General features: G+C 43.7%; 1 protein-coding gene across 3 annotated transcripts; it reads left to right on the top strand.

The window, feature by feature from the left end:
* The first annotated feature begins 20 nt into the window (after positions 1-20).
* Positions 21-26,015, top strand: ZNF410 (zinc finger protein 410). Of its 3 annotated transcripts, none has more exons than XM_039533807.1 (12): positions 21-341; positions 5,123-5,310; positions 10,055-10,190; positions 10,391-10,609; positions 10,894-11,085; positions 12,498-12,672; positions 13,909-14,090; positions 19,206-19,295; positions 21,966-22,091; positions 22,778-22,915; positions 23,579-23,714; positions 25,233-26,015. In XM_039533807.1, the coding sequence occupies exons 2-11, from the start codon at positions 5,278-5,280 to the stop codon at positions 23,704-23,706; spliced, it is 1,419 nt and encodes a 472-aa protein (XP_039389741.1). In that variant the 5' UTR covers positions 21-341; positions 5,123-5,277; the 3' UTR covers positions 23,707-23,714; positions 25,233-26,015. The 3 variants fall into 3 exon arrangements, with proteins under 3 accessions (XP_039389741.1, XP_039389742.1, XP_039389740.1); XM_039533808.1 differs by lacking the exon at positions 21-341 and adding an exon at positions 3,361-3,509 and having other exon boundaries at positions 12,513-12,672; XM_039533806.1 differs by lacking the exon at positions 21-341 and adding an exon at positions 3,361-3,509.

The following is a 26,015-nucleotide window of genomic DNA, read 5'->3' as shown; positions in this document are numbered from 1 at the left end:
GCGGATTGCGGATGCTACCACTGACCTAGGAATGGGGAGGAATAAACCTACCACCTCTCTCAGAAGGGGAAATGGAACCTACCTCTAGACTGAGCTGAGGGGGAAGATGGAACATACCACCAAGCCCACCTGTGGGGAGGGGGACAGGCTAACTCCCTCCAGAATCAGGTCTTGAAGGGGAGAGATCATCAGACTTGCGCAGTCCAGTGTGGACCTGCACGCCAGACAGAACAACCAGGGCTGATGGCATCACAGCAGGCATTGCAGTGACATTCCCAGATCTGGCTCGCTCAATCCTGCAAATCCATGAATCTCTGGGGTAGCCCCACAAGCAATGCCAGGTAGGGTTAAGGTGTGAACCCCTTTGCACATCAAAGGAGAGCATGGTGTGCTTGGGTGTCTTTTGTTCATCTGGGAGACATGGTGGAAGAGCATGCAATAGTGGAAGAGCATGATTTTGAATGTAGTGAGTGATTGAAGGAAGGTGGGTGGAATGTCATCAGGTCTAGCAGAGGGAGAAAGGGGATTATAAAGTCATAGAGTTCAGGGAGGTGAGTTGGTAAAGAACCTACCCTCACACCCATATTGGATGGATGTGAACTACAATAGAACTCATAAAGGAGAATGGAATCTGTCTTCTGCATGAGGAACCTTACCTCTGCTAGACTTTGCAGACTTACCATTCTTTTAACATAGCTTTTTATATAATTTACATATTTATATTGACCAATCACACTCAAAACTGAGTGTATCAAGTACTACTAGCTCCTCACTGATCCCAGAAACAGAACTTAAAATGTATCTCCTAACCATCTTTTTAATTCACACAATTGTCAATGGCATACCAGGAAGGGAGAAGGAACTGTCAGTAGTTGGCTGTTTGTCCTGAAATGTAGGTTGTGGAGGAGATGTGGCTGAGTCTCTTATTTTATCTGGATTGTAGGGGGACCCACCAAAGGGACAGATTTTCCTGTAGAAGAAAGATGTCTGATATGGGACTCCCAATATGAATAATTAATGTCTCATTGGGTATTGGAGGTATTCCATGTATTCACAGGAAAGACTTGGAGCCCCATAAACTCTTCCTACTGCTCTTCCTGCTGCTCACAATGCAGATTCTCCTACCAGATGAATCCTCCGTTCCCTAGCCAGTGAAGTGGTAGGTGGATAGACAGCTCTGGAGCAGGATAAGAATGGATTCTCCCTCTGCTTTTACCAGAAGGGAAACTGTGCTCCCACACACTCCCGCTTATTTTAATATCTGCTCAACAACTCTAGATTGCTGGGTTGATGTTAAGCCACTGATCTTTGTAAAGTTACTAATTAATTGACCAAAATGTCAGTCTTGGTGTAATAGTATCAAAGCAGAAAGCTTGTTGGCTCCTTTAGACTGCTGGGCTGATGTGAAGGCAAAGGTGTGTATGAGGTTCCTGAGTGGGATGCTGGTTACTACTGTGTTGGCATGATGTCAAAGGGTAGGCTATTGCATGGCCACTTACTCAGCAACTCTAGTTTTCTAAGATGATAAGTCTCAGGCTATTTAACTGAACACCTCCAGCTTGCTGGTCTGATGTAAAGGGGCAGGTCTCTGGGAGATAAGGTCACTGGCTCAAAAGCTACTGTTTGATGGGCTAATACCAAGGCTAGGACCAATGTGATATGACAGGGCAGCATTTCTAGCTTTCTCCATGTTTGTCGAGGCACATTCTTTGGTGAGCTAACTGTCCCAGTCCCTCTAGCTGTCTAGTATATCAAGGCAGATACAAAACAAACCACTCAACCCTGAGCCTCTGGCCAGGGGCGGCTCTACAAAGTAGGCTGCCCCAAGCAGCGCGGAGCGCTGCGCCGCCCTTCCCCAGTCCCGCGGCTCCCTCTTCCCGCGGCTCCGGCATCCTGGGGAGGGCGTCATTTGGCTCCGGTTGAGCTCCCGCCGGCATGCCTGCGGCAGGTCCACCGGAGCCCGGGACGAGCGGACCTGCCGATGTAATTCCTGGGGTCGCTAAACCGGAGCCGCGGGAAGACGGGACCCGCCGCAGTCATGCCTGCGGCAGGTCCGCTCGTCCCGGGCTCCGGTGGACCTGCCGCAGGCATACCGGCGGGAGCTCAACCGGAGCCAAATGACGCCCTCCCCAGGATGCCGCCCCAAGCGGGCGCTTGGCCCGCTGGTGCCTAGAGCCGCCCCTGCCTCTGGCCCTCCAGGTTACAGAGAAAAACTGGAAGATGGGAGCGCTAAAGAACAATGTAAATAAAAGAACCCATCTTGTATTATTTGTTAACAGCTCATGATTTTGAGGGCTGGGACTCATGATTGTTGTACACTGGAGCTGGCTGGGACACTGTCTGACAGGCTGGTGAAAGAGTGCCGGGGGAGGTTTGGCAGCAGAGCTCCCGCAGAGTAGGCTGGGTGCAGAGAGCCCATTTCCCAGGCCATGCGGAGCAGAAGGGATCTCGGCTGGGCTGCCCGAACCAGGCTGAGAAGGTGGCCACAGAACCCAGGCTGGCCCCAGGTAGGGTTGCCAGGTGTCCATTTTTCAACCAGAATGCCCAGTCGAACAGGGACTCTGGCAGCTCCCATCAGCACTGCTGACTGGGCTGTTAAAAATCTGGTCGGCAGCACAGCGGAGCTAAGGCAGACTCCCTGACAGTCCTGGCTTTGCACGGCTCCCAGAAGCGGCCAGCATATTCAGCTCCTAGGCACAGGGGCAGCCACGGGGGCACCACACACTGCTCCCACCCTGAGCGCCGGCTCTGTAGTTTCCCGGCTAATGGGAGCTGTGGGGGCAAAGCCCGTGGGCACGGGCAGTGTGCAGAGCCCCCTATAGCCCCTCTGGCTCCAATGCCAGCCACTTCTGGGAGTGCCACCTGGAGCCCAAACCCCCTACCCCAGCCCTGAGCCCTCTCCCAGAACTTGCCCCCAAACTTCCTCCCAGAGCCCACACTCCCTCCCAAACTCCAACCCCAGCCCGGAGCCCCCTCCTGCACCTCAAACCCCTCATCCCTGGCTTCACCCCAAAGCCTGCACCCCCAGCCAGAGTCCTCACCCCCTTTTGCACCCCAATCTGCTGCCCCCCCCCAGCCCAGTGAAAATGAGCGAGCCACAGAGGAATGGAAGGAGCAGGAGCAGGGCTTGGGGTGTTCGGTTTTCTGCAATCAGAAAACTGGCAACCCTAGAGCGGAGGGTCAGGGAGAGCACGGCGGGAGCAGGGTTAACGGCCCCACAGACAGCGGCATTCTTGGTATGGGCAGCGCCACAGCCTGGTGCGTTCCGGGTCGCGGGGGCGCTGTGATCCCCCTGTAGGACAGGGGCTGGCGCAGCGCCAGAGCTCTAGAGCCCCATCCTCGGCTCCCCTTCTCCCGCCCGGCCGGAAACCGGAACCGGATGTGGTGCCCCCGGGTCATGGAATTGAGGCCTTAGCCAGCCTGGAAAATCGCCCAGACCATAGAGCTGCGGAACGCTTCAGCATTTCCGGCTTGGGCCCGCGTCACATCCGTGCGGTTCTGAGATGCCGGTAAGAATTGCGGGGGGGTGTCCCGAATTAGAGGGGGGGTGTCAGTCCCGGGGCTCAATCCCTTCCCCGGGGCTCTGCTGTTCCCCTGACCCCGGGGGCTCGCGCGGGGCGGTGCTGGTCCCTCCCCTTTCTCGGGGGCTGGAGCCCTGCCCCGCGGGGCCGAAGCTGTGGGGGGAGGGGGGCTCAGAGGGGAACACACCCGGCAGGCAACCGCGCTGAGGGGGAGCCTGCCCCGATGGGGGCGGGGTGGGAGCGCGTGTGTGCCGCGCCCCTCCCCCCCATTCCCGCCCACACAGCTGTGCCTTTGGGTCGTGGGGCCTCCCTCGGTTCCGTCCGGCTCGGTCCCCGGCCTGGCCTCGGGCTCTCCCGGCCTGTCGCTGCCCAGCAGGCTGTCTTCACGGCGTTGGCTCATTTCGCCCGCCAGCTGCTCTGGGCTGTGCGGCTGGCTGTGGTGCTGGTGTGTGTAACACTGATGCCAGGAAGGGTCATAATGAAATCTCAGACAGCTTTGGAAGGGCTGCAGAGCGGCACTAGGGACCCGGGCTTCTTCGCTCCTGTAACTTAACCAGGGCAACTTGGTTGGTACCTGCATCCCTTAGGTAGTAGCTTATTTCACTGGGTGTGATTGCCACTGACCAATGAATGACCCAGCCAAGTCTGCAGTTTGAAAGGCAAAGGGGATCTTAGAACATGAACAAAGTACCAGGAGTCCCCGTGAAACTTTAATTCCTGTTTTTATTTATTATGATTATTTACTTATTAAGTTCAGAGTGGGCTTGTCACTGTACAGTTAGTACAAGACATGGCATCTGCCTAGAGCATCTTACATCTGGACGGACAATCCATGGGGAGTCCTACAGGAGGGCTCTATCATAATTTCTGTACTGATCCAACCTGGAATGAGAACTTGTGTTTTTTCAGACCATTATGTTTTTTAGGACTTGCAGGAAGCTGTAATATTGATGGAGCAGGAGAACTGGAGATAATATTTCCTTGCTGATTCCTATCACTAGTATCAGCACTTTACAGAAATGGGAACAAAAATGTATCTAGCTTCCTTCCTAATCTGTAGAAAAAATAGCATGGTTAATTTATAGGTGCAGTGTGTATGAAAACTGAGGTGGAATTAAATCAAAACATCTGTGAACATCAGGGACTTTTTGACAATCAGAAAACAGATGACTTTTTGCGAACAGGTGGGCAGAGTTTCTTGATTATGGATCCTTGGCTATGGAATTTCAATCCACCAACAATCTGAATAAGCCCAGATGTTCTCAACAGCCCCTGAAGAATGGCCCGGCAATGCTTCTCTGTATATGAGCAACAGAAAGTACTGCTTTTTAAATTCTGTGTAGTCTTAAATTAGATAATAAAAGGAAGGCATAGAGACTAGTTTTTTAAAATAAAATTAGGCTTTAGACTCTTTTGTTAGCATTCCGATACCATTGTGATAGTACTATAAACACCAAGATGGGTAAAAGATAGAACTGCGAGAGACCATCCATATTGCCAGGGATTTTGTACTCCTTAACAATACTATACTTTTTTTTTTACTTTGATTCATTAGTGATAGGTCTCAGCTGTTTACACTTCCATTCTCTTATTTGTTTTAGGTTAAATTGAATATCTGCCTAGCACAACTTCTTGCAGGAAGACTGCACTGCTTTAAGGCTAGGAGACTATGAGAATAATCAGACGGGACTGTTCACTCTGAATTCTAAACTTGTGCCTTGCCCAGAACAGCTGCGGGAATCGGAAACTTGAATCAATGTTATCGGATGAGTTAGAATCCAAACCAGAGGTAAGTGGGTCAGAACTGAGTTTGTTCCTGACTTGGTTTCTGTTTCATGGTCCAACTCTTAAGTTCAGCAGAAGATTTAGTTTGCCATTTAGATAGTAATTCCTCAAAACTACCTAAACATAGCAGATAATGATAGCACCCCATATATTTAAGATTGCAGAATATTTTCTCTTGTAATCCGACATTATTTTTAGTGGTTTATAATGTACAATACTGACTTTTTGGATATATATATATATTTTTAATTTGAGCAAAGTCTCATTAGCTATTTTTTAATAAAATAACGGTGGGCGAGAAAATATATTCCCTACCCCTTTTTATAAAAAAAAATCTTTGTACCACCTTCTTTTCCTCCTACCAGAGTGACGCTACTAGATTCTGGGGGTTTGGGTTATTCCTGAAGTTCCCAAATCTTTGTTCACAGTCAGCTGGCTGTTCATGGTGCTTGTGGCTGCCCTTTCATTCCAGCTGCAAAATTGCATTAAAAGAAACTAAAAAGGCGTTACATATCTTCTTAATGTGACTTTTCCATGCGATCAATCGCTGTCATTGTGTCAGGGATATTATGTGATTGTAAATGGGAAGGGAGGTGTCCCTGAGACTATTTCTCTATTGAGACGTGACAACTTTACAAAAATGTTTGCCTATCCTTGGATTGTTTTGTGGTGGAGGTGGAAGGGGGTCAATTTAATAATGTTTGGGAGAAAGGATTTAAATAAAAAAGCCATTGTGTTGTTTAAGATCATCTCTTTGAGAACGTTTGTAATAAGAGAGATTTGTTATTCTTACCCTTTGCCTGCTGCTTTTATCCTATTGGTTTTGCATACTGGTTTGATATCATTATGCTGGGGAAAACTAAGAGACTCCCTGTTCTAGGAGAGACTTTCTGCTGTTGCTTTTGGTCATGTTTAATGGCCTAACGTTAGTATATGTGGACGGATGGATTGAGCCAAAGCCACCTTGTTGTAGGAGGAAATCCTTTTTTTTTTTTCTTTTTTTTTTTAAGTATCTCTATATAATAAGCCAGGCCACATTTCATTATGTTAATATATATATTTCATAGCAAGGCAGTTTGCAGTAGGGACTGTGGAGATCATTTAATATTTCATATTTAATCTTTAAACAACCACCCCAATAACTCTGAATGACTAAGCTATCTAGCAATGTAAGTCTGTTAACCACACCCCGTAGTTGCATTTTGTCTTAATCTAAAAAGTAAAATCTCAGGAGAGGGAATATTTTAATATGTGTTTATAGAGCACTTGGCAAAATGGTCCCCAATTTTGACTGAGGCTTCTGGATGTTACTTGTATTATAACTAATAAGAATTGGTGATCTATTAAAATTGGGTTATGGATTCTGGCTCAGTTCATCTTGCATATGGCCACCTGAATGCTACACCAACTTAAATTATCTTCATAATATTGTAGGGAGGTAGGGGAACTGAGCACAGATAAATTAGGGCCTGAAATTTCAAGGGTCCACTAATTTTGGGTATAATATAATGCTCAACTTAAGATGCCTAGGACCTAATTTTTCAGAGGTTTAAAACACTGGCAGCTCCCATTGATTTCATTTGGATTTGTGAGTGCCCATCACTTCTGAAAGTCAAGCCCAGAGTGTGTAATTTTGGGTACACAGGAAATGAGGCACACACAATAGTGACTACTGTCACAGTTTCAGGGTAACTGCACCTGTATTTTCCCTTGTCCCCACTCCAGGAGCGGCCAGACTGGTCTTCATCCATCACCTGCCTCTGGATAGGGATTCCCTCTGACCAACGATTTTAAGGCTGCACACCTACCTTCCTGCCCTTACACTGTGATATCCCCAACAAGCCAGTCTGCCTAAAGGCCAGAACCTTGCTTTGCTTTCTCTCTGAGGGCTATGAATATATGTATTGCCAGCAGTTACAAGTTACCACACAGCTCTTTTAAGCAATTTTATTCTTAAGATAAAAGCATTACAAAGAAAACGTAATAAAAACGATAAGCAGATTTAAACACGCTAACCATATCAGGAGTCATCCATCAGTCTCCTGGGGCTCAAATAGGCCAAAGACATTCCAACCCTTCCGCATGGGTTGGGGCCCCATTGGACAGAAGGTCCTGTCCATTTGCTGGATCCAAAAGAATTCCACAAGTCAGATCAAGCTCATTCTTTTATATAAAAAACCCTTTCTTTGCTTCATAATGTCTGGAAAACCCACCCTGAACCAGTGTATACAAACCGTCTAGGGCAGGGGTGGGCAAACTACGGCCTGTGGGCCGGATCCGGCCCCTCAGTGCTTTGGATCCGGCCCATGGGATTGCCTCCTGTGGTGCTGCGGGCCCCGTGCCGCTCTCAGAAGCGGCCGGCACCACTTCCCTGCAACCCCTGGGCTGCGGGGCAGAGGGCTCTGTGCATTGCCCTTGCCTCCAGGCACTGCCCTCCGTAGCTCCCATTGGCCGGGAACAGGGAACCGCGGCCAATGGGAGCTTTGTGGGAGGTACCTGGAGACACAGCAAGGGCAGTGCACGCGGAGCCCTCCGCCCCCGCTCCCGCAGGGGCCGCAGCACTTCCTGGAGCGGCGCGGCGTGGAGCAGGGAAGGCATGCAGGGAGCCTGCCCTGGCCCCAGTGTGCACCACTGCCACCCCAGAGCTGCTTTAGGTAAGTGGTGCTGGGCTGGAGCCCGATCCCCTCCTACACCCTGCCCCCAACTCCCTGCCCTAAGTCTCCTGTCTGCACCGCACACCCCTCCTGCACCCCAACTCCCTGCCCTGAGCCCCCTCGTACACTCTGCACACCGCACCCTCCCTCCTACACCCCAACCCCCTGCCCTGGCCCTGCATACAATTTCCCCACCCAGATGTGGCCCTTGGCCCAAAAAGTTGCCCACCCCTGGCCTAGGAGGTGGAACTTCTCTAGAGTTGTTTAGTCTCAGTTACTCGCCTTAATTACCCTTCACTGTTTTTAGGTCCTGTAGGAGCTATGGTAATGTTCCCTCATGGAGCAAAACACAATCATACATAAACTATTTATAAGCTTGCTACAGTATGTTCCCCAAAGATATTGCATGGGGTTGCTATATCTGTCACAATTACCTCCTTTAATTCGTCTATATAGTGACATACTCATCATATCATAGTAAGTCTGAGTTAGAGGCAGTGATGGAACCCAGCTCTATTGGTCCCAGACCAGTCCCCTTATCATGCAACCATTATCTGTCTGCAGCCCTCTGTCTCATTCATTAGCTGCAGAAGTTGGAAAATGTGTAATGAGGGAGAACTCCTACAGATAGTCAGCTTTAGTTACTGAGCCGTATGTGAACATATAATTAAAGGCTATATCACAATAAGGGTAAAGTTCTCATAAGTTTTCTTATGGAATTTTATCTTTTTAAGTTAAAAAGACAGAAATTCCATCATATATATTTATTTACTAGACAGCAGTAGAATGCGGGGTCTGGATTCCTGGATTCTAGTCCTGGCTCTGTGGTCTAAGGGACAGAGCACGGAACTGAAGGATAAGACTCCTGAGTGGTATATTTTTAATGATTCTCATTCATATGTGGGTTTCAAAGTATTTTGTGAATGCAAGCAGGAGTAGCTCCATTTTACAGACCCCTAGGGCCAAACACATAGATTTGGTATATTATTTTTGAGGCAGAGTGTCTTAATTGGATGAGATCTGAGTTCTCTTTGTAGATCTGCCAGAAATGACCTTGTGCACCCTCTCTGGTCCCCAGGAATTTATCCTCATGTTTTCTTCTGTGTAAGGTTTTGAGGCCTCGCTTGATAATAAGGGTTGGGTAGTGCTCACAATTATTGTGAGTCATTGGAAAAGGTCGGCCTAGAATTCATGATCTCCTGGCTCCTAGCCCACTATTTCTTCTGTAGGTCAAAGGGTGTTTTGATTTGTGAGCGGAGTGTGACAATGGTGGGACGATCAATTTTTTTCTGTCTGTGTCCTGGAAGTAAAACTCTGCTTTCGCTTTGGAATGACAGAGGCTTAGAGGGGCCCAGGAGCATGCCTAGTGTAGTGTGGCAAGAGTTTGAATTTTGAGATTTTGTGGTGAAGAGAGAATGAGTAAACAATGTACGAATTCTACAGCTCAGAATTTGGCCAAATCTGGGCAGACTTTCAGAGGGACAATGCACTTCTCTGACTTCGATTAGTTTCTTGTCAAATTTTTGGTTCCTGCTCCAAACCATTGATACGCTAGGGTTATCCAATAATATTTTTTATATTGACAGAGCTCCCTACTGTTTTACTCCCTACATTCTTGAAAAGGGCTGATCCATTTTCAATTTAAAACAAAATTGTTGTTAAATCAACTTGAGCCAGAGATTAAACATGAAAAATTTTGGATTGAAAGGTTAGAGCTTGACAGTGATAAGGGACAGAAAAGGAGGGTTATAATGGCAAGTAATATGCAGCCTTAATAATAGACAGCACTGCTACCTATAGTGAGCTAGGCTATCTTATTGAATTTCTATAGAAAAATCAAGATTATCAATCTCATGAAATAATTGGGGATGTCATCCATAAATGCTAATATTTTCAATTATGGGCTCAATCCAGCTCCCATTGAAGTAAGTGGGAAGACTTCCATTGACTTCAAGGAATGTTGGATTGGGCTCTGTGTGTATTACAAGGTAGAGGAAGCCTAACTAAATGTCTTTTGTTATCTCATTGGAACCTTGTGCTATAAACGGGTTTGCTCACTGCTGAATCCTATTTTCAAGATCCTCTCTTTTTCAGCTGCTGGTTCAGTTTGTTCAGAACACATCTATTCCACTGGGGCGGGGGCTGGTGGAATCAGAACCTAAAGGCATCACCTGTCTCTCCCTCCTTCCTGTTACTGAGACCTCAGAATGCAACAGACTGATGTTGCCAGGTAAAATCTATGGTACAGGTTTGTGTGGGAGTGCTATTTATATAGCTGTCTCTACTGTGCCACTACAGCATGTTCTCCCTACTTCTTGCTGAAAAGGGATCTTGGTGGTGGAGGGATAGGTTCAGAAGAGATATTAGGACTTTTTCATTAATGATGGAGCTTTGCTGCTTAGAGGTCTGTGATCTCATTCTCTCCACTAGATGATTCTCCAAGTCACACTAACTCCTCCAAAGATGTTCCTTCATCTGCTGTCTTGAGAAGCCTTCAGGTAAATGTAGGCCCTGACGGCGAGGAGACAAGGGCGCAAACGGTACAGAAACCACCTGAGCTCCTGTCAAGTCCAGAACCTTCCAGTTTATTGCAAGACCTCCAGCCCAGTGACAGCACTTCCTTTATTCTCCTCAACCTAACAAGAGCAGGTAATTCCCCTTCTTGTTGTCATCTGGCTGGATCTGTTTCAGACAGTAGAATGCAGGAGATACAAATGCATCTTTCTCCCAGCTGCTTATGATGGAGAAATATGAAATTTTCTGGGTGTTGATGGATATTATTCAGGAGCATGTAACCATCAGCAGCTTCCCACAATACAGAGGTCTGTGGAGACTTAGTGCAGATATTATATCTGTACCATGGATATTAGACTCTGAGAAGCAAGCGAGTCCCCTCTCATTGACTATCTTTCTGTCTCATGGAACTCTTCCAGGCCTGGGCTGTCCAGCAGAGCACCTTGTGTTCGTTCAGGATGAAGCAGAGGATTCTGGGAATGACTTTCTCTCCCATGACAGCACAGACAGCAGTACTCCATGGTTTCTACGAGTGCAGGAATTGGCCCATGACAGTTTGATTGCTGCCACTCGAGCACAGCTCGCAAAGAACGCCAAAGCAAGCAATAATGGTAGGCGATGTGCTCTTACTATCTTAAAGATTCTGTGAAAGGCAACTGGCTGTAGCTTTAGTTGTTTATCCTATCTGACTGCAGGATAGTTTCTAAATAGGCAAAATCATTATAGAGCAGGAGTTGGCAACCTTTCAGAAGTGGTGTGCCGAGTCTTCATTTATTCACTCTAATTTAAGGTTTCACATGCCGGCAATACATTTTAACATTTTTAGAAGGTCTCTTTCTATAAGCCTATAATATATAACTAAACTATTGTTGTATGTAAAGTAAATAAGGTTTTTAAAATGTTTAAGAAGCTTCATTTAAAATTTAAAATGCAGAGCTCCCCGGAGCGGTGACCAGGACCCAGGCAGTGTGAGTGCCACTGAAAACCAGCTCACGTGCGGCCTTTGGCACGCGTGCCATAGGTTGCCTACCCCTGTTATAGAGGCATTGTTAGCATCTCTATAGTTAAGGCTGTATTGAGGTTTTCGGTTAAAGCAAGGTTTCGGTATCTCTTAGGGCTGAAAACGTACAGATTTAATTTTCTAAGAAAATATGTTCAGTAGTTTGAGTTCAAAGGAGTTCTTCAACTGTAATATCTACCCTCCGAAGGTATCTTCCCAAAATCTTCTGTGGTGAAGACTGATGCAAGACAATCATTTAATTTCTTTGCAACGTCCTTACCTCCTTAATTGCTTCCTTTGTTCCCTGGTAATCCAGTTGACCCACCAATTCTCTTGCAGGCTTCCTGCTTCTGATATGCTTAAAGAATCTTTTGTTGTTTCTTTTTGTCTACAGCTGTTTGCTCTTCAAATTACCTTTTTAATCCTCATAATGTCCATTTTTCATATTGCCTGCTTTATTTTATGTGCCTTTCTAGTGGCTTAACTAGGTTTGATATTCAGTTTTCTGAGGGATACCTGTTTGAACTATTAATTATATTGTGATCACTTAACAGCTCAACTACAATTATATCTTGAAATAATTAAGTCAATTAAGTCCTCTTCTGGGCTCTAGAATTAGCTGTTCCAAGACGTCATCATTTAAGGTGTTGAGAAATTGCTTATCCTGACTGAATCCAGAGGTGACATTTGACTATTTAATATTTGGATCGTTGAAGTAACCTAATATTACTATGTAGTTGATATTTATGGCCTCTGATCTCTCAGCATTACACATTCCCTAACATTATTCTGATCTGGAGGCAGCGGATATGATGTGGTACTTTGCTGGGAATAGTTTATAGACCTGGAAGATAGGTAGATATGTATGTGTTCCCTGCAATGGGCTGGGTAGCAATATCTAGTTTGTAGGACTAGGTAAATACATGATAACCAGGAACACATCTGGTTTATAGGCTTAGATTATACTAGGGGTTATCTTGTCTCTTTCTTACAGTAATTCATCTCCTCTGTGGACTTTGACAGTGTGTTCTGTTCTAGGTGAAAGTGTTCATCTTTGCTCAGGAGATGGGCAGCCAAAAGATTCCAGCCCCATCCCTCACCTGTCCCGCGTAGAGAAGAAGTTGAAGTGTACAGTTGAGGGCTGTGATCGGACATTTGTGTGGCCAGCCCACTTCAAATATCATTTAAAAACTCACAGGTGAGTAGAACAGAGATCTCTGCTATTGTGCCCTTGCAGAAATTTCTGGTCTTTATACAAAACATCCGTTAATTCCCATTGTGTAAAATCTTTCTTCAAAGCTGAATGGCAACAGGAAACTCAAAATTGAGTAAAATCCAGATTTAGCTGCTGAATGGTCTCACTAACAAAGGCTATGGTCAGCGCACTTCCTGCACACTCTCAGCCTGGCTGGGAGGGAATACAGTGTAGAAAAATTTTTATTCTGAAAATTCCCTTTGTCCTTCATGAAATCCACTGTGTCTTAGGGAAAGTTGACATCTTTACAAAAAAGCTCCTAGTTCATAGAAAACACTGTTATTAATGTGAACTTGAAAATAAAAAGTGCTGCTGAATAGGCTGGAACTGGCCCAAGTATTTCTGGAAAAATATTGAATTTTTTTTTGGTAGAAGGGAACACACAAAGAAAGTGGATTTAAATACATACTGCAGCCCAATCTCAAAGTCAGGAAAACAGGATTGTTGGATTTTAAGCCTCCTCACCATGGCACTGTTTCTCTTATATTCACGTCTATCCCAAGAAAGAAAAGACTCAGGAATTCATATTAATGTAATAAAATAGAGAAATTGAAAGGAGTGGTAACTGTTGAGCCTATCTCTAAATTTGGCTCTCCCCTCAGAAACTAGAACAGTGTGAATGTATGTGTTAGATTAATCTATATGCCACATAAATTGAAAAAAGTAAGCCAGATTTAGGCTCTTCCTTCTGGTCGTTAATAATATTTTAAAGTGGAGCTATCCTTTAATCTAAAATATCCTGTGTGATGGACAATGTTAACTCAGCTTTCCCATCTCATGTACAGTAAGGGTGTTGCTATATGGGGGAATGTTATCACATCTCTGCATTATGTTGCCTTGCACAAGGTCATCTGTCCCGAATAAAGTTGAGGTTGCAAAAAACCTGTGATATAAGCCAAAGAGGCTTGGATTTATTTTCTGTTTTCTTTTTCCAATAGATTTTACAACTTTTGGCCATGTGGTAGAAGCTCCTTGATGAGTAATCTAGTTAAATACAGATTTAAGCCACTTACCTGGTTAGGTCACTTAATTTCCTTGTACCGCCATTCATTTCAGTTGAAAAGTGAGTAAAAGGTAGAAACCGTATTTAAAAAAAAGATGTGGCAGCAGAATTGAATGTCCCTGAGGAAAATATATTGTTTCGCAACCCGTTGCTGTAGTTCTTTTGTTGCCTCTCAGGAATGATCGTTCCTTCACCTGCCCAGCAGAAGGCTGTGGGAAAAGCTTCTATGTCCTGCAAAGGCTGAAGGTGCACATGCGAACTCACAATGGTGAGAAACCATTTGTCTGCACTGAGGTGGGCTGTGGGAAGCAGTTCACAACGGCTGGGAATCTGAAGAACCACCTGCGGATTCACACTGGTGCGTTTAAATCCCAGATCTTCTTTATTCAGGAAACAGTCCCCAAGAAATGGTCCAGGGAGGGCAGTGTCCATATGTACCTTCACTGGTGTCCTTATCTTCCAACTTACAATTATTTATCAATGTGATTAACCAGCTGTTTACCCGTGCAGTACCCTACATAATTCCTCTCTCTTCTTGGAGTTTACACTCTTCAGATGCTGTATACTTTTATCATGTTCCTCTTTTAGTTGTCACTTAGCCAAACTATGTAAATTTCTGTTTTCCCTCCTAAATCAGTCCCAGGACCTTTTTTACATTCTCAGAAGATTGGCTTTTAAGGGTTTTTGGAGAAGTCATTCTAAATTCTTATGAGTGAAGAGGCAAAGTAGATTGAGATACTTGTCCAAAGTGAATCCTGACCTAGCTGCATGTCCTTGCTGCTGGGAATGTAGATATACAGTCCTAACTGGACTAGTGCCTGATTCAAGCGGTGGCATATATTTGCTTTGATATAAATTAAATGAGATCTAAAAATGAACTAGTTGATAGAATCTATATTAATTTGAATTTAGCTCCCTCATTATCTGTGCTACTTGTAAAATTAAAAGATAAATGTTGAGAAATGTTTACTGAGGCAATGTTTAGAGAGAGGAAAGGATCAAAAACCATAGCTGAAAGGTCCGTCCAAGAAACACCTGGCGACGTGACCTTCAGGCTGATTGCACAAAAGTGGGCTATACCTGGAACCAGCTAGAGCAAATGGCCCAGGATAAAGGACTCTGGAGATCTGTGGTTGGCGGCCCATACCCCAACTGGGGTGACAGGCATGAGTGAGTGAAAGGTCTAATAGGAAGAAGCAATGATAATGCTTAGTACAGCATTCTGATGATGTAAAGTGCTCCACAAATGCTAATGCTAACCAAGGTGTACTGCTACATGGTTGGCCTTCAGCATCCAGCTGGACCTGAATTCTATGACAGTTAAATTTAAAATAAAAAATGAAGGTTTCTGATCAATATAAAAATGAATAATTCAATCGTACCGTAGCCCCTGTTTGTTGTAATATACATTAAACTTACGTTTAAGTGTCCACACGTTTTCAGTTCTTAATATGCTGCAGATTTTTACATTGACAATACAGAGCTGCATCATAGAAATTGGGGGACTAGCTGAAGATCTTGACAGCTAAGTAGTGGGAATTTGGGGCTTTATATTCCTAGAAAGGTGTGGAGAGGCAGTGTATAATTGAGATAATGTGTTTATCTGGATGTGTCTGCTAAAATGTTTAATAGTCCCCAACATTGACATTTAAACTAAAATGTTTAGGTTTCAGTGTTAACAATCGACTGAAATGTATGGGGTAGTCTGTGTGTCTGAGAATATTGTTTGAGATTGGAGACTCAGGAAGACAACACTGCATCAGTTCTTATTTAGTTAATGTTTTAAAATTATTTTCACAACTGCAAAGGCTGAAAACAACTTTATTAAAATGAAAGCTTAGATTTTTTTTGAGTAGTTCCACAAACACTTCTGCAGCACAGAACATACATGCTCCACTCTCATGTTTTGTTTTATATCACACCAGTGTGCTATGTGCTTTGTAGATGTCTGTGAAGACAAGATCCTTGCTTTGAAGAGTTTACAGTCTGTCTAGAGAATGTACAGTTGAAGGATGGGAGCTGGGATGTAATGGAAAGTGATATACCTGAATAGTGAAGTTTTGCATATGTAGTGATAGTGTGTTTGTGGTTGTCTTTGGATTCAGTTTTCTACTTTGTTAATCTTTCTCTGCAGGGAGGGCTAAGCTTTGTTGGCCCTGGTGTCGCGTATACTGTGGTTTCAGAACCCAGCAGAAAGTAGCGTATCTAAACTAAAAAATGTCTCAGACCAGTTGTTCCCAAAGACGAGTGGCCAGCAATAAGTGGCAAATATTTGCTTTGGTATAAATTAAATGAGACTTAAGGAAGTTGGGGGAACCATCCTCATGTACCAAACATGAAGACAGTTCCAAGTTGTGGTTGTGTTCAAACAAACCCACCATCTATTTCTATAGATGAAGTTATATGCTGAGCCCCTGATTGGGTGTCATCAGTAATAATTTTTCTTCCCAGTATTTCTATCTTGAGCAAGATTGCAAAAGTTACATAAGTGCCTGATGAGAATCTTATGCACACTCTCACTACCACAGCACCAGTCAGAACATGTTACCTGAATCCCTTTCATTCAGATATATCAAATACTCCAATAGCTATGAAGCCAAGCAATACATTGCATGGGAGAAGTTAGACAGAGGAAGTCACATTAAATACATGAGCACTCTTTTCACTGGTTTACAAAATTACTGGATGAAGGGTATGTGGTAGATATAATATACATGGATTTTTCTATATTATCTGACACAATGTCTCATTAGTCTTGTGTGGAGTATTTCAAATTGCCTTGGCAGTGACTGACGCATAGCATGAAATCTGACAGTAAGAACATAAGAGAGGCCGTACCGGGTCAGACCAAAGGTCCATCTAGCCCAGTATCTGTCTACCGACAGTGGCCAATGCCAGGTGCCCCTGAGGGAGTGAACTTAACAGGCAATGATCAAGTGATCTCTCTCCTGCCATCCATCTCCATCCTCTGACGAACAGAGGCTAGGGACACCATTCTTACCCATCCTGGCTAATAGCCATTTATGGACTTAGCCACCATGAATTTATCCAGTCCCCTTTTAAACATTGTTATAGTCCTAGCCTTCACAACCTCCTCAGGTAAGGAGTTCCACAAGTTGACTGTGCGCTGCGTGAAGAAGAACTTCCTTTTATTTGTTTTAAACCTGCTGCCTATTAATTTCATTTGGTGACCCCTAGTTCTTGTATTATGGGAATAAGTAAATAACTTTTCCTTATCCACTTTCTCAACATCACTCATGATTTTATATACCTCTATCATGTCCCCCCTTAGTCTTCTTTTCCAAACGGAAGAGTCCTAGCCTCTTTAATCTTTCCTCATATGGGACCCTCTCTAAACCCCTAATCATTTTAGTTGCTCTTTTCTGAACCTTTTCTAGTGCTAGAATATCTTTTTTGAGGTGAGGAGACCACATCTGTACATAGTATTCGAGATGTGGGCGTACCATGGATTTATATAAGGGCAATAATATATTCTCAGTCTTATTCTCTATCCCCTTTATAATGATTCCTAACATCCTGTTTGCTTTTTTGACCGCCTCTGCACACTGCGTGGACATCTTCAGAGAACTATCCACGATAACTCCAAGATCTTTTTCCTGATTCGTTGTAGCTAAATTAGCCCCCATCATGTTGTATGTATAGTTGGGGTTATTTTTTCCAATGTGCATTACTTTACATTTATCCACATTAAATTTCATTTGCCATTTTGTTGCCCAATCACTTAGTTTTGTGAGATCTTTTTGAAGTTCTTCACAATCTGCTTTGGTCTTAACTATCTTGAGTAGTTTAGTATCATCTGAAAACTTTGCCACCTCACTGTTTACCCCTTTCTCCAGATCATTTATGAATAAATTGAATAGGATTGGTCCTAGGACTGACCCTTGGGGAACACCACTAGTTACCCCTCTCCATTCTGAGAATTTACCATTAATTCCTACCCTTTGTTCCCTCTCCTTTAACCAGTTCTCAATCCATGAAAGGACCTTTCCTTTTATCCCATGACAGCTTAATTTACGTAAGAGCCTTTGGTGAGGGACCTTGTCAAAGGCTTTCTGGAAATCTAAGTACACTATGTCCACCGGATCCCCCTTGTCCACATGTTTGTTGACCCCTTCAAAGAACTCTAATAGATTAGTAAGACACGATTTCCCTTTACAGAAACCATGTTGACTATTGCTCAAGAGTTTGTTTTTCTGTGTGTCTGACAATTTTATTCTTTACTATTGTTTCATCTAATTTGCCCGGTACCGACGTTAGACTTACCGGTCTGTAATTGCCGGGATCACCCCTAGAGCCCTTTTTAAATATTGGCGTTACATTAGCTAACTTCCAGTCATTGGGTACCGAAGCCGATTTAAAGGACAGGTTACAAACCTTAGTTAATAGTTCCGCAACTTCACATTTGAGTTCTTTCAGAACTCTTGGGTGAATGCCATCTGGTCCCGGTGACTTGTTAATGTTGAGTTTATCAATTAATTCCAAAACCTCCTCTAGTGATACTTCAATCTGTGACAGTTCCTCAGATTTGTCACCTACAAAAGCCAGCTCAGGTTTGAGAATCTCCCTAACATCCTCAGCCTCAGTAGGGCTATGATTAAGGGGTAATAATAAGCAGCACTGTACTGAGTTGTGAGCAGCTCTCTAATGGATGCTGCAGGTATCTATTTGCCTTAATTTTATTTAACATCCTCATTAGTGACCTTGAAGAGGGTTAAGAACAGGTTAATGAAATTCATAGATGATTATAAATTGGAAGATGAGAACACCGATGAGGTTGGAGAAATGCAAAGGGATCTATAAAGATTAGACATATGAGAAGGAAATAACAATGAGATTCAGCCTAGGAATATGAAAACAAATACATCTGGGGAATAATAAGCCCAAACACAGATATTCTGTGGGAGGCAGAAAACTAGGAAGCAGTAATAGCTGAAAGAGATCTAAGAGATGATAGTAATCAGAAAATTCAGATATGGATTTGAAATATTGTATGGCAACAAATCAAGCCCATGTGATTTTAGAGCTGCATAGAGATGAGCATGACATCTCAGAGCAGCCAGGGTTGTAGTCAGTTTCTACGTAGTTCTTATGGAACCACACCTGAAATATTGTGTTACATTCTGGGCACCTAAATACTGGAAAGATGTTTTTAGAAACGGATGGACAAGCTGAACCCTGATTGGCTTCTTTTTGTGAGTCATGGTCTGGAAATGCTATGGAAGAGTCACATTCAGCCTAGAGGAGGAGGAGTTTCAGCATAGACTCTTCACAGCCAATGAAGAGGTTGCATGAAACAAATTCATAAGGAGTCTGTCTTCTTGGTGAACTTTGGTAGCTGTAACGTAAGGCCAAGGGGGAGGAATGAATGTAAAACAGGGATGTTACCAGAGATTGGAAGATAAAATGAAGTAAAGGTCTTAATGCCTAAGAACCTGTGTTTCATCCAATACAGGAGAAAAGCCCTTCCTATGTGAGGCACAAGGATGTGGTCGTTCCTTTGCTGAATACTCCAGCCTTCGGAAACACCTGGTTGTCCACTCAGGTAGGGTAGATGAGGCCTATATGCTAAATGTCTGTGTTTTAGTATTTTGGTCTAGTTTTTCAGTAGAAAATCCCCTATTTTCAGTGGAACTGTTCTTCATGTTTTTTTGGTTTTTTTAGTACTTCGTGGACAGCATGTCCTCTACCTGGTACCTGCCCTGTCCTGGATCTTTTGATCTCCACCATCTGCCAGTCTCTGTCTTTATAGGATCATAGAACCGTAGGCCTGGAAGGAACTTTGAGAGGTCATATAATTCAGTCCTGTGTACTAAGGCAGGACCAAGTATACTTAGACCATCCCTGATAGGTGTTTGTCTAAACCTGTTTTTAAAAACCTCAATGACAGGGATTCCACAACCTTCCTTAGAAACCTATTCCTGTGCTTAACTACCCTTATGATCAGAAAGTATTTCTAATATCTAAATTAAATCTCCCTTGCAGCAGATTAAGCTGATTACTTCTTGCCCTTTAAGTGGATGTGGAGAACAGTTGATCACAGTCTTCTTTATAACAGTCCCGAACGTATTTGAAGACTATCAGGTCCTCTGTTTTCTTTTCTCTAGATTAAACCTATCCAGTTCTTTTTAACCTCTCATAGGCCAGGTTTTCTAAACCTTTTATCTTTTTGTTGCTCTCCTATTTGTCCACATCTTTCTCAGAGTGTGGTGTCTAAAACTGGACGCAGTACTCTAGCTGAGGCCTCATCAGTAGGACAATAGCGTCCCATATTTCACATATGACATTCCCGTTAACATACCCCAGAATATTAGCCTCTTTTGCAGCTGCATAACATTGTTGGCTCATATGGACTTTGTGATCCACTATAACCCCCAGATTCTTTTCACCAGTACTATCACCTAGCCAATTATTCCCCATTTTGTAGTTGTGCATTTGATTTTTTTCCTTCCTAGTATTTTGTCTTTATTGAATGTTATCTTGTTGATTTCAGACATAAGAACATAAAAATGGCCATACTGGGTCAGACCAGTGATCTATCTAGCCCAGTATCCCGTCTTCTGACAGTGGCCAGTGCCTCTGTCCAGTTCTCCAGTTTGTCAGGGTTGTTTTGAATTTTAATCCCCTCCTCCAAAGTGCTTGCAACCGCTCCCAGCTTGGTGTCATCTGCAGATTTTATAAGCATACTCTGCACTCCATTATCCAAGTCATTAATGAAAATATTGAATAGTACCGGACCCAGGACAGACCCCAGTAGGCCCCACTAAATACGTCCTCCCAGTAAGACAGTGAACCATTGATAATTCCTCTTTGAGTACAGTGTTTCAACCAGTTTGCACCTACCTTATACTCATTTCATCTGGATGACATTTCCCTACTATGTTGATGAGAGTGTCATGTGGGACTGCGTCAAAAGCCTTTCTAAAATCAAGATTACTCCTGGGGGAATTCTGTGCCACTGCGAAATGCAGAATTTTGTAGAAATTAACATTGTACACACAGAATTTCCTTTCTGCCACAGAAATGAGCTGCAGTGTTGCTGGCTGCCACTAGGGGCTGCTGTACCTGGCAGAGCCCAGCTTACACATAGAAGACTCAGCGGGGTGGAGGGGAGGGAGTTAGAGAGGTTCCTGGCAGCTGCAGTTCCCAGCATGCCCTGAGGGAAGGAGTGGGTGGGACACAGGAAACTCCACACAAGCCTGGGACTGAGCAACAGGCTGTTTCTCTCTCTCTCTCTCTCTCTCTGGATCCCTGAGTTCTAGGGCGGGGGCAGGTGTCTGGGCTTGGGAGGGCATGGCTGGGCTCGGGGGTGGAGAAGAGTATGCTGGTATTTGGGCAGGGTGGGCTAGGCAGCTAGGGGTTCTGGGTTCGAGTGTATTGGGGCGGGGGAGGGGAGAAAGGCCTGCTGATGGGCTCTGGGAGGGGAAGGGGTTATGGGTATCTGGCCCCTGGACTCTGGGCTGGGAAGGGGGCAGAGAAACAGGAACTCAGTTGTCATAGGGGTTTCTTAGACTCTCTACTCCTGGGGAAATTTTTGTGTTTGCCTATATCGTTACTGACATACTTGCTGACAGGTATTTTGAAATAAATTACCAAAATAATTGAAACCAGTGTGATTATGTAGTGGTGTTTTGACAAATTTTGCAGAATTTTAAAATAATGTGTGCAGAATTTTTAATTATTTGCTGCAGAATTTTTAATTTTTTGGCGCAGAATGCCCCCAGGAGTGTAAAGATTGACTAGTTCTCCTTCCTCTCCATCTGCTGGGCCAGTAACCCTGTCAAAGAAGGAAATTAGTTTGGTTTGGCATGATTTGTTCCTGATAAACCCACATTGGCTGCTACTTATCACCCTGTTATTCTCTAGGTGTTTGCAAACTGATTGTTTAATAATTTGTTCCAGTATCTTTCCAGGTATTGAAGTTAGACTGACTGGTCTATAATTCTCTGGGTCCTCTTTGTTCCCCTTTTTAAAGATAAGTACTATATGTTTACCCTTCTCCAGTCCTCTGGGACCTCGTCTGTCCTCCGTGAGTTCTTGAAGATAATCACTAATGGTTCTGCGATTGCTTCAGCTAGTTCCTTAAGTACCCTAAGGTGAATTTCATCTGGCCTTGCTGACTTGCATACATCTAACTTTTGACTCCTTGCTCCCATTTATTGATTGGGTCTTTACTCACAAATTCAGAAGTATCAACTTGGTCGTTTTTTTTCAGGAGTGAAGCCCCATCAGTGCCATATCTGTGGGAAGACATTTTCCCAGAGTGGTAGCCGGAATGTTCATATGAGAAAGCACCACTCCAGAATTGGAGCTGCTGGAAGCAGAGACCGAGAGCAACCGGGTAAGGAATGTGCAGGAGAGAGAGGCATTCTCTCTGGGATGGGTGTGTGAGGAGGGTGCTCTGACACATGGGTGAGCAAGTGGGTATATAGGGGAGGAGGAGGAGGAGGTGGTGAGAGAGTGTTCTTACAGGAAGTAATAGGAGAGGTCAGGCCGGTGGGGGCAGGCAGGTTGTCCCTCCCTAAGGAGGTTAGGGTAGGATGGAGAAGGGAATTCTTGTCTGGATGGGAGGAAGCCTTTCTTGGGAAAGGAATAGGTGAGAAAGGTTGAGGGTAAAGGATATGAGGGCATCTGTGTGTGACAGCCATGGTGCAGGTGGGTCCTTGCTTTGAAAAATCTTGAATCTGATCTCTTTTTGAAGTGAAGTTTATGCCCTTCATACATACCTTTCCTCTGTTTAAGGGGGCAGAACCTATTCTTCCGATATAAGTAATTCACCTAACATATCCAGCTCTGCCTGTTTGTATTGCAGGTGTTCTAAGGGCTTAACATTTTAAAACTCTGGGAGTTCCCACCTGGTGGTGTGTTGGAAGCACAGACCCAAGAGTGGGAATTCATAGAAGTGGGGTATCTTTGGAAAATAGACATTTTCGCTGGGTCTGTGTGAGACAGAGAAGTCCCTTCCTCTGAGGGTGGTGGGCAGGAAGGGCAGTCTAGATAGTTCACAGCATGTTGTTTTTGTAACAGAGTCACTGCTGGGCAGCAGTTTGCTGGAGGAAGCAGCTGTGCATAGTAAGAATCTGATCTCCATGAACTCTCAGCCTCGTCTTGGCGTGGAGTCTCTGCACCTGCCAGATACTGAGTCTATTATTGGAGTAGAGGAGGGTGAGACCAGATGCTCTTTTTTCCACCCCCTTATATGTGGTGACTGAAGTAGGATCATTCTTCCAGTCTCACTGTGATGTAGAGGGATGATTGAGTGTTGCTTTTACTGTGCACGTAGTGGGATGAATAGATGGAGAATGAATTATAAAGCTGGAGATGGAAAAGAGATGAATTCTTTAGCCCATGTCCTAGGAAGACATTGCAATACTGTTCCTGAAGCGCCTTCTCCTAAAACCTAAGATGTTTTAAATGTTTCAAGCAACAGGCCTTCCATCCTTTACTTTGAGAGACTAAGCTAATACATCTCACTATTAGGGCTGACTCTTAATAGCCTTAATAAATGTACTACTTAATATAATTAAATTATACCCGCTGTGTTCTCTTCATCCTCCTAACTTAGTCATTTTGTTGAAGACCGCAATCAAGTTTGTTTGGTGTGTCAAGTTCTTTAAATGGTTCTGGTATCGTTTGGATGTTCAGACTTTTTCTGAGCTAAAATATTCCCCATCTGGATTAGCTCTAGTATAAGAGTGCATAGCATATATATATATTGGCTCTTACGTGAAGAGCTCGGAGTGCTTTGATGCACTTAAATTAATAATCCCCAATTAAATATGTCTAAATGTGTGGTGCCACTGTATGTAAATGTGTTGTGATTCACAGAGGTTCTTGCTGAAGCAACACCAGGAGCCCTCCAATCAGCACCTGATGTGGTTTTGCCACAGTCTCATCACCTGGTCACCATGTCAACAGGAAGACACTCCTATGGGGTGCCTACTTTACTACAGTAAATCTACAGGTCAGTTGAACAGGCCTTTATTCCTTCTTGAAAGTTTAAAATAAAATAAAATCTATTCTGCTAAATTTCAGAATAAAAATTAAAAGTCTGTATTTTCACATTGCTGTTTCTAAGATATTTGTAAACCAAAAGAGAGCGACCTTCCCGGCCTTAGAACACAGCTTGTTTTGTTAGGATCATCAGAGATGGTTTTTAAGTTACTTATTTTATTGTTTTTACTGTCAAGCATAAATTGAATTCATGGTTACAATGCCAAGATGTGGGTAAATTCATAGTACACTATATAATATTTATAACTCAGCTCTCTATTTTAGCAGTACCATTTTCTCCCTTCTCTACCCTCCACAACTTCCCTTTGTAAGGAGTAGTTTAAACTAAAAGGAGAATCTGTTTGGAAATCTCTTTAAATGGCATCAACTGTTCTTCTTAGAACTGAATCAAAGTTCTTTAAATTGTTTAACAGTCCAGTCCTGTTTGTCTTTAGGACAAGCCAAAACATACACAAAGGCAGAGAGAATAAAAATAGCAAAAGAGGGGGTGTCTGACTTGCAGTTCATTTGCTGGAAGGTCACTAGCACAGTACAGGACCCAACTGCCAAGGTCCTGGGATTTCCAAAATGTTACCAAGACAGGCTGCTCAGGAATTGCATTTAGCTTCCCAACCAGATCTCGCCAAAATACTGCAACGTTAAATCTATTCTGGTTGGTTAAACTGAACTATTACTATATAGAAGGCAACAAGAGAAAGATATAAAATAGATGGGAGGAAACTTACATGCCAGAGATAGCTGGAACCTTAGCAGTTGCTCAGGACATAGCCATGGGGATAATGATGTCATCTGGGTGAAGTATCTTTCGAATTCAGTCAAATTATCCTGTGTTATTAAATGTTCCCCAGAACTGCCTAAAAGGAGTAGCAATCTTCTCCAATCAAAACAAGCTTTTGATAGTTCACATAGAGACACTTCCATCCCTTTTAAGAATTTTTTTTTTTATGGGAGGTTGCTGTAAAAACTCTGAAAACGGACAGAGACTCTTATCAGCAGTTTCATTCAGTTCAAGCAAGCTCACTTTGTGCCACTTTTTGTACTCCAATCTGGGCTTTCTTTCAGTTGCAATTTTACTTAATAGGTTTATAGATTAAGTTGGATCCTCCTGCCATTCTTCCTCCTCCCTCTCTTCCTTCCAGACACTTAAAAATTTTAATTCAGAGTAGGGTTCAACATCAGTTTCCAGATGGGTGCCCAAGAAAATGAGTTTTCTGAGAACTGGTGGCAGATGCTGGTGACCTGGTCCTGGGAGCGCAGGGATGCTTTCTTTGACTGCATGTTGTGGCAAGCTTTTTAGAACAGGTTGGGTGTTTGTGGGTAGCAGGACAGTTGTGAGTGATTTGGAACAATGTAGTAAACACGTTCTATGTGCAGTTTATAGAGGATGTATGGGTTTTATGTGCAGTATACAGATAATGTTCTGTATGCAGATAAATGTTAATCTGAACTGTGTGTGTTGACTTTACAGTTACAAAAGGAAGAAGAAACCAATGATCTAGTGAGAGAAGACACAGGATGTAAAGTTAAAGAACAGACTTCTGTGTGCAGATCTCTTAAAGGAGAGATGCAGGACCTGAATCCAGAGTACATGCTGTGCAGGCAGCTTACTTTTCATGACTTGCTGCAACAAAAACTAAACTGTAGTCCAGAATGGGATGTGAGATGTAGAACATGAGAGTTCCTGGTTACTGAAGCCGATTCCTGAAGCTAAATTCAGGAGCCACTAATCATGTTGGACTGACAAGTGGGACTTTCTAAACCTGCCATCGAGAGGGATGTGCACTTCCACCATTGCAACATCAAACCACTTTCACCTGAAGCTTGTTCATGAGCTCCAGCATGTACAAGGCATTAGTATTGCTTAAGCAACTAATAGGGGCTTTTCTTAGAGGAGAATATTTAGGGTGTTGTGGATTCTAAACCAGAGCATTGCAGTCCCATTCTTCTTCTGAGTTTTGAAGGTTTATTTCCAGGGTGACCCTAACTAGAATCTGCTCTTCCTTGAGGAGCAGGAGCTTCTCCACCACTCTTCCTTGCTTTATGAAAATATGTTCCCGAGAGTTCCACCTTGCCCTACAGTCTGAGGCCAGACCCAAGTTAGAGGATTACCTCAGAGCCTGCTCTGCTGCTTGCTTTGCCCCATATTTCTTCATTTCTAAAATGCTTATTAGTATGTTTAGTTTTTTATTTAAAAATCAGAGGTAGAAGATTAAGTGTTTACTGTATTGTAAATAAACAGCCTGTTTTGCTC

Source organism: Mauremys reevesii, linkage group 4 (assembly GCF_016161935.1).
Source record: "Mauremys reevesii isolate NIE-2019 linkage group 4, ASM1616193v1, whole genome shotgun sequence".
Classification (NCBI taxonomy): domain Eukaryota; kingdom Metazoa; phylum Chordata; order Testudines; family Geoemydidae; genus Mauremys; species Mauremys reevesii.
The sequence above is the reverse complement of the archived record's forward strand: the minus strand, read 5'-3'. Positions and strand labels throughout refer to the sequence as shown.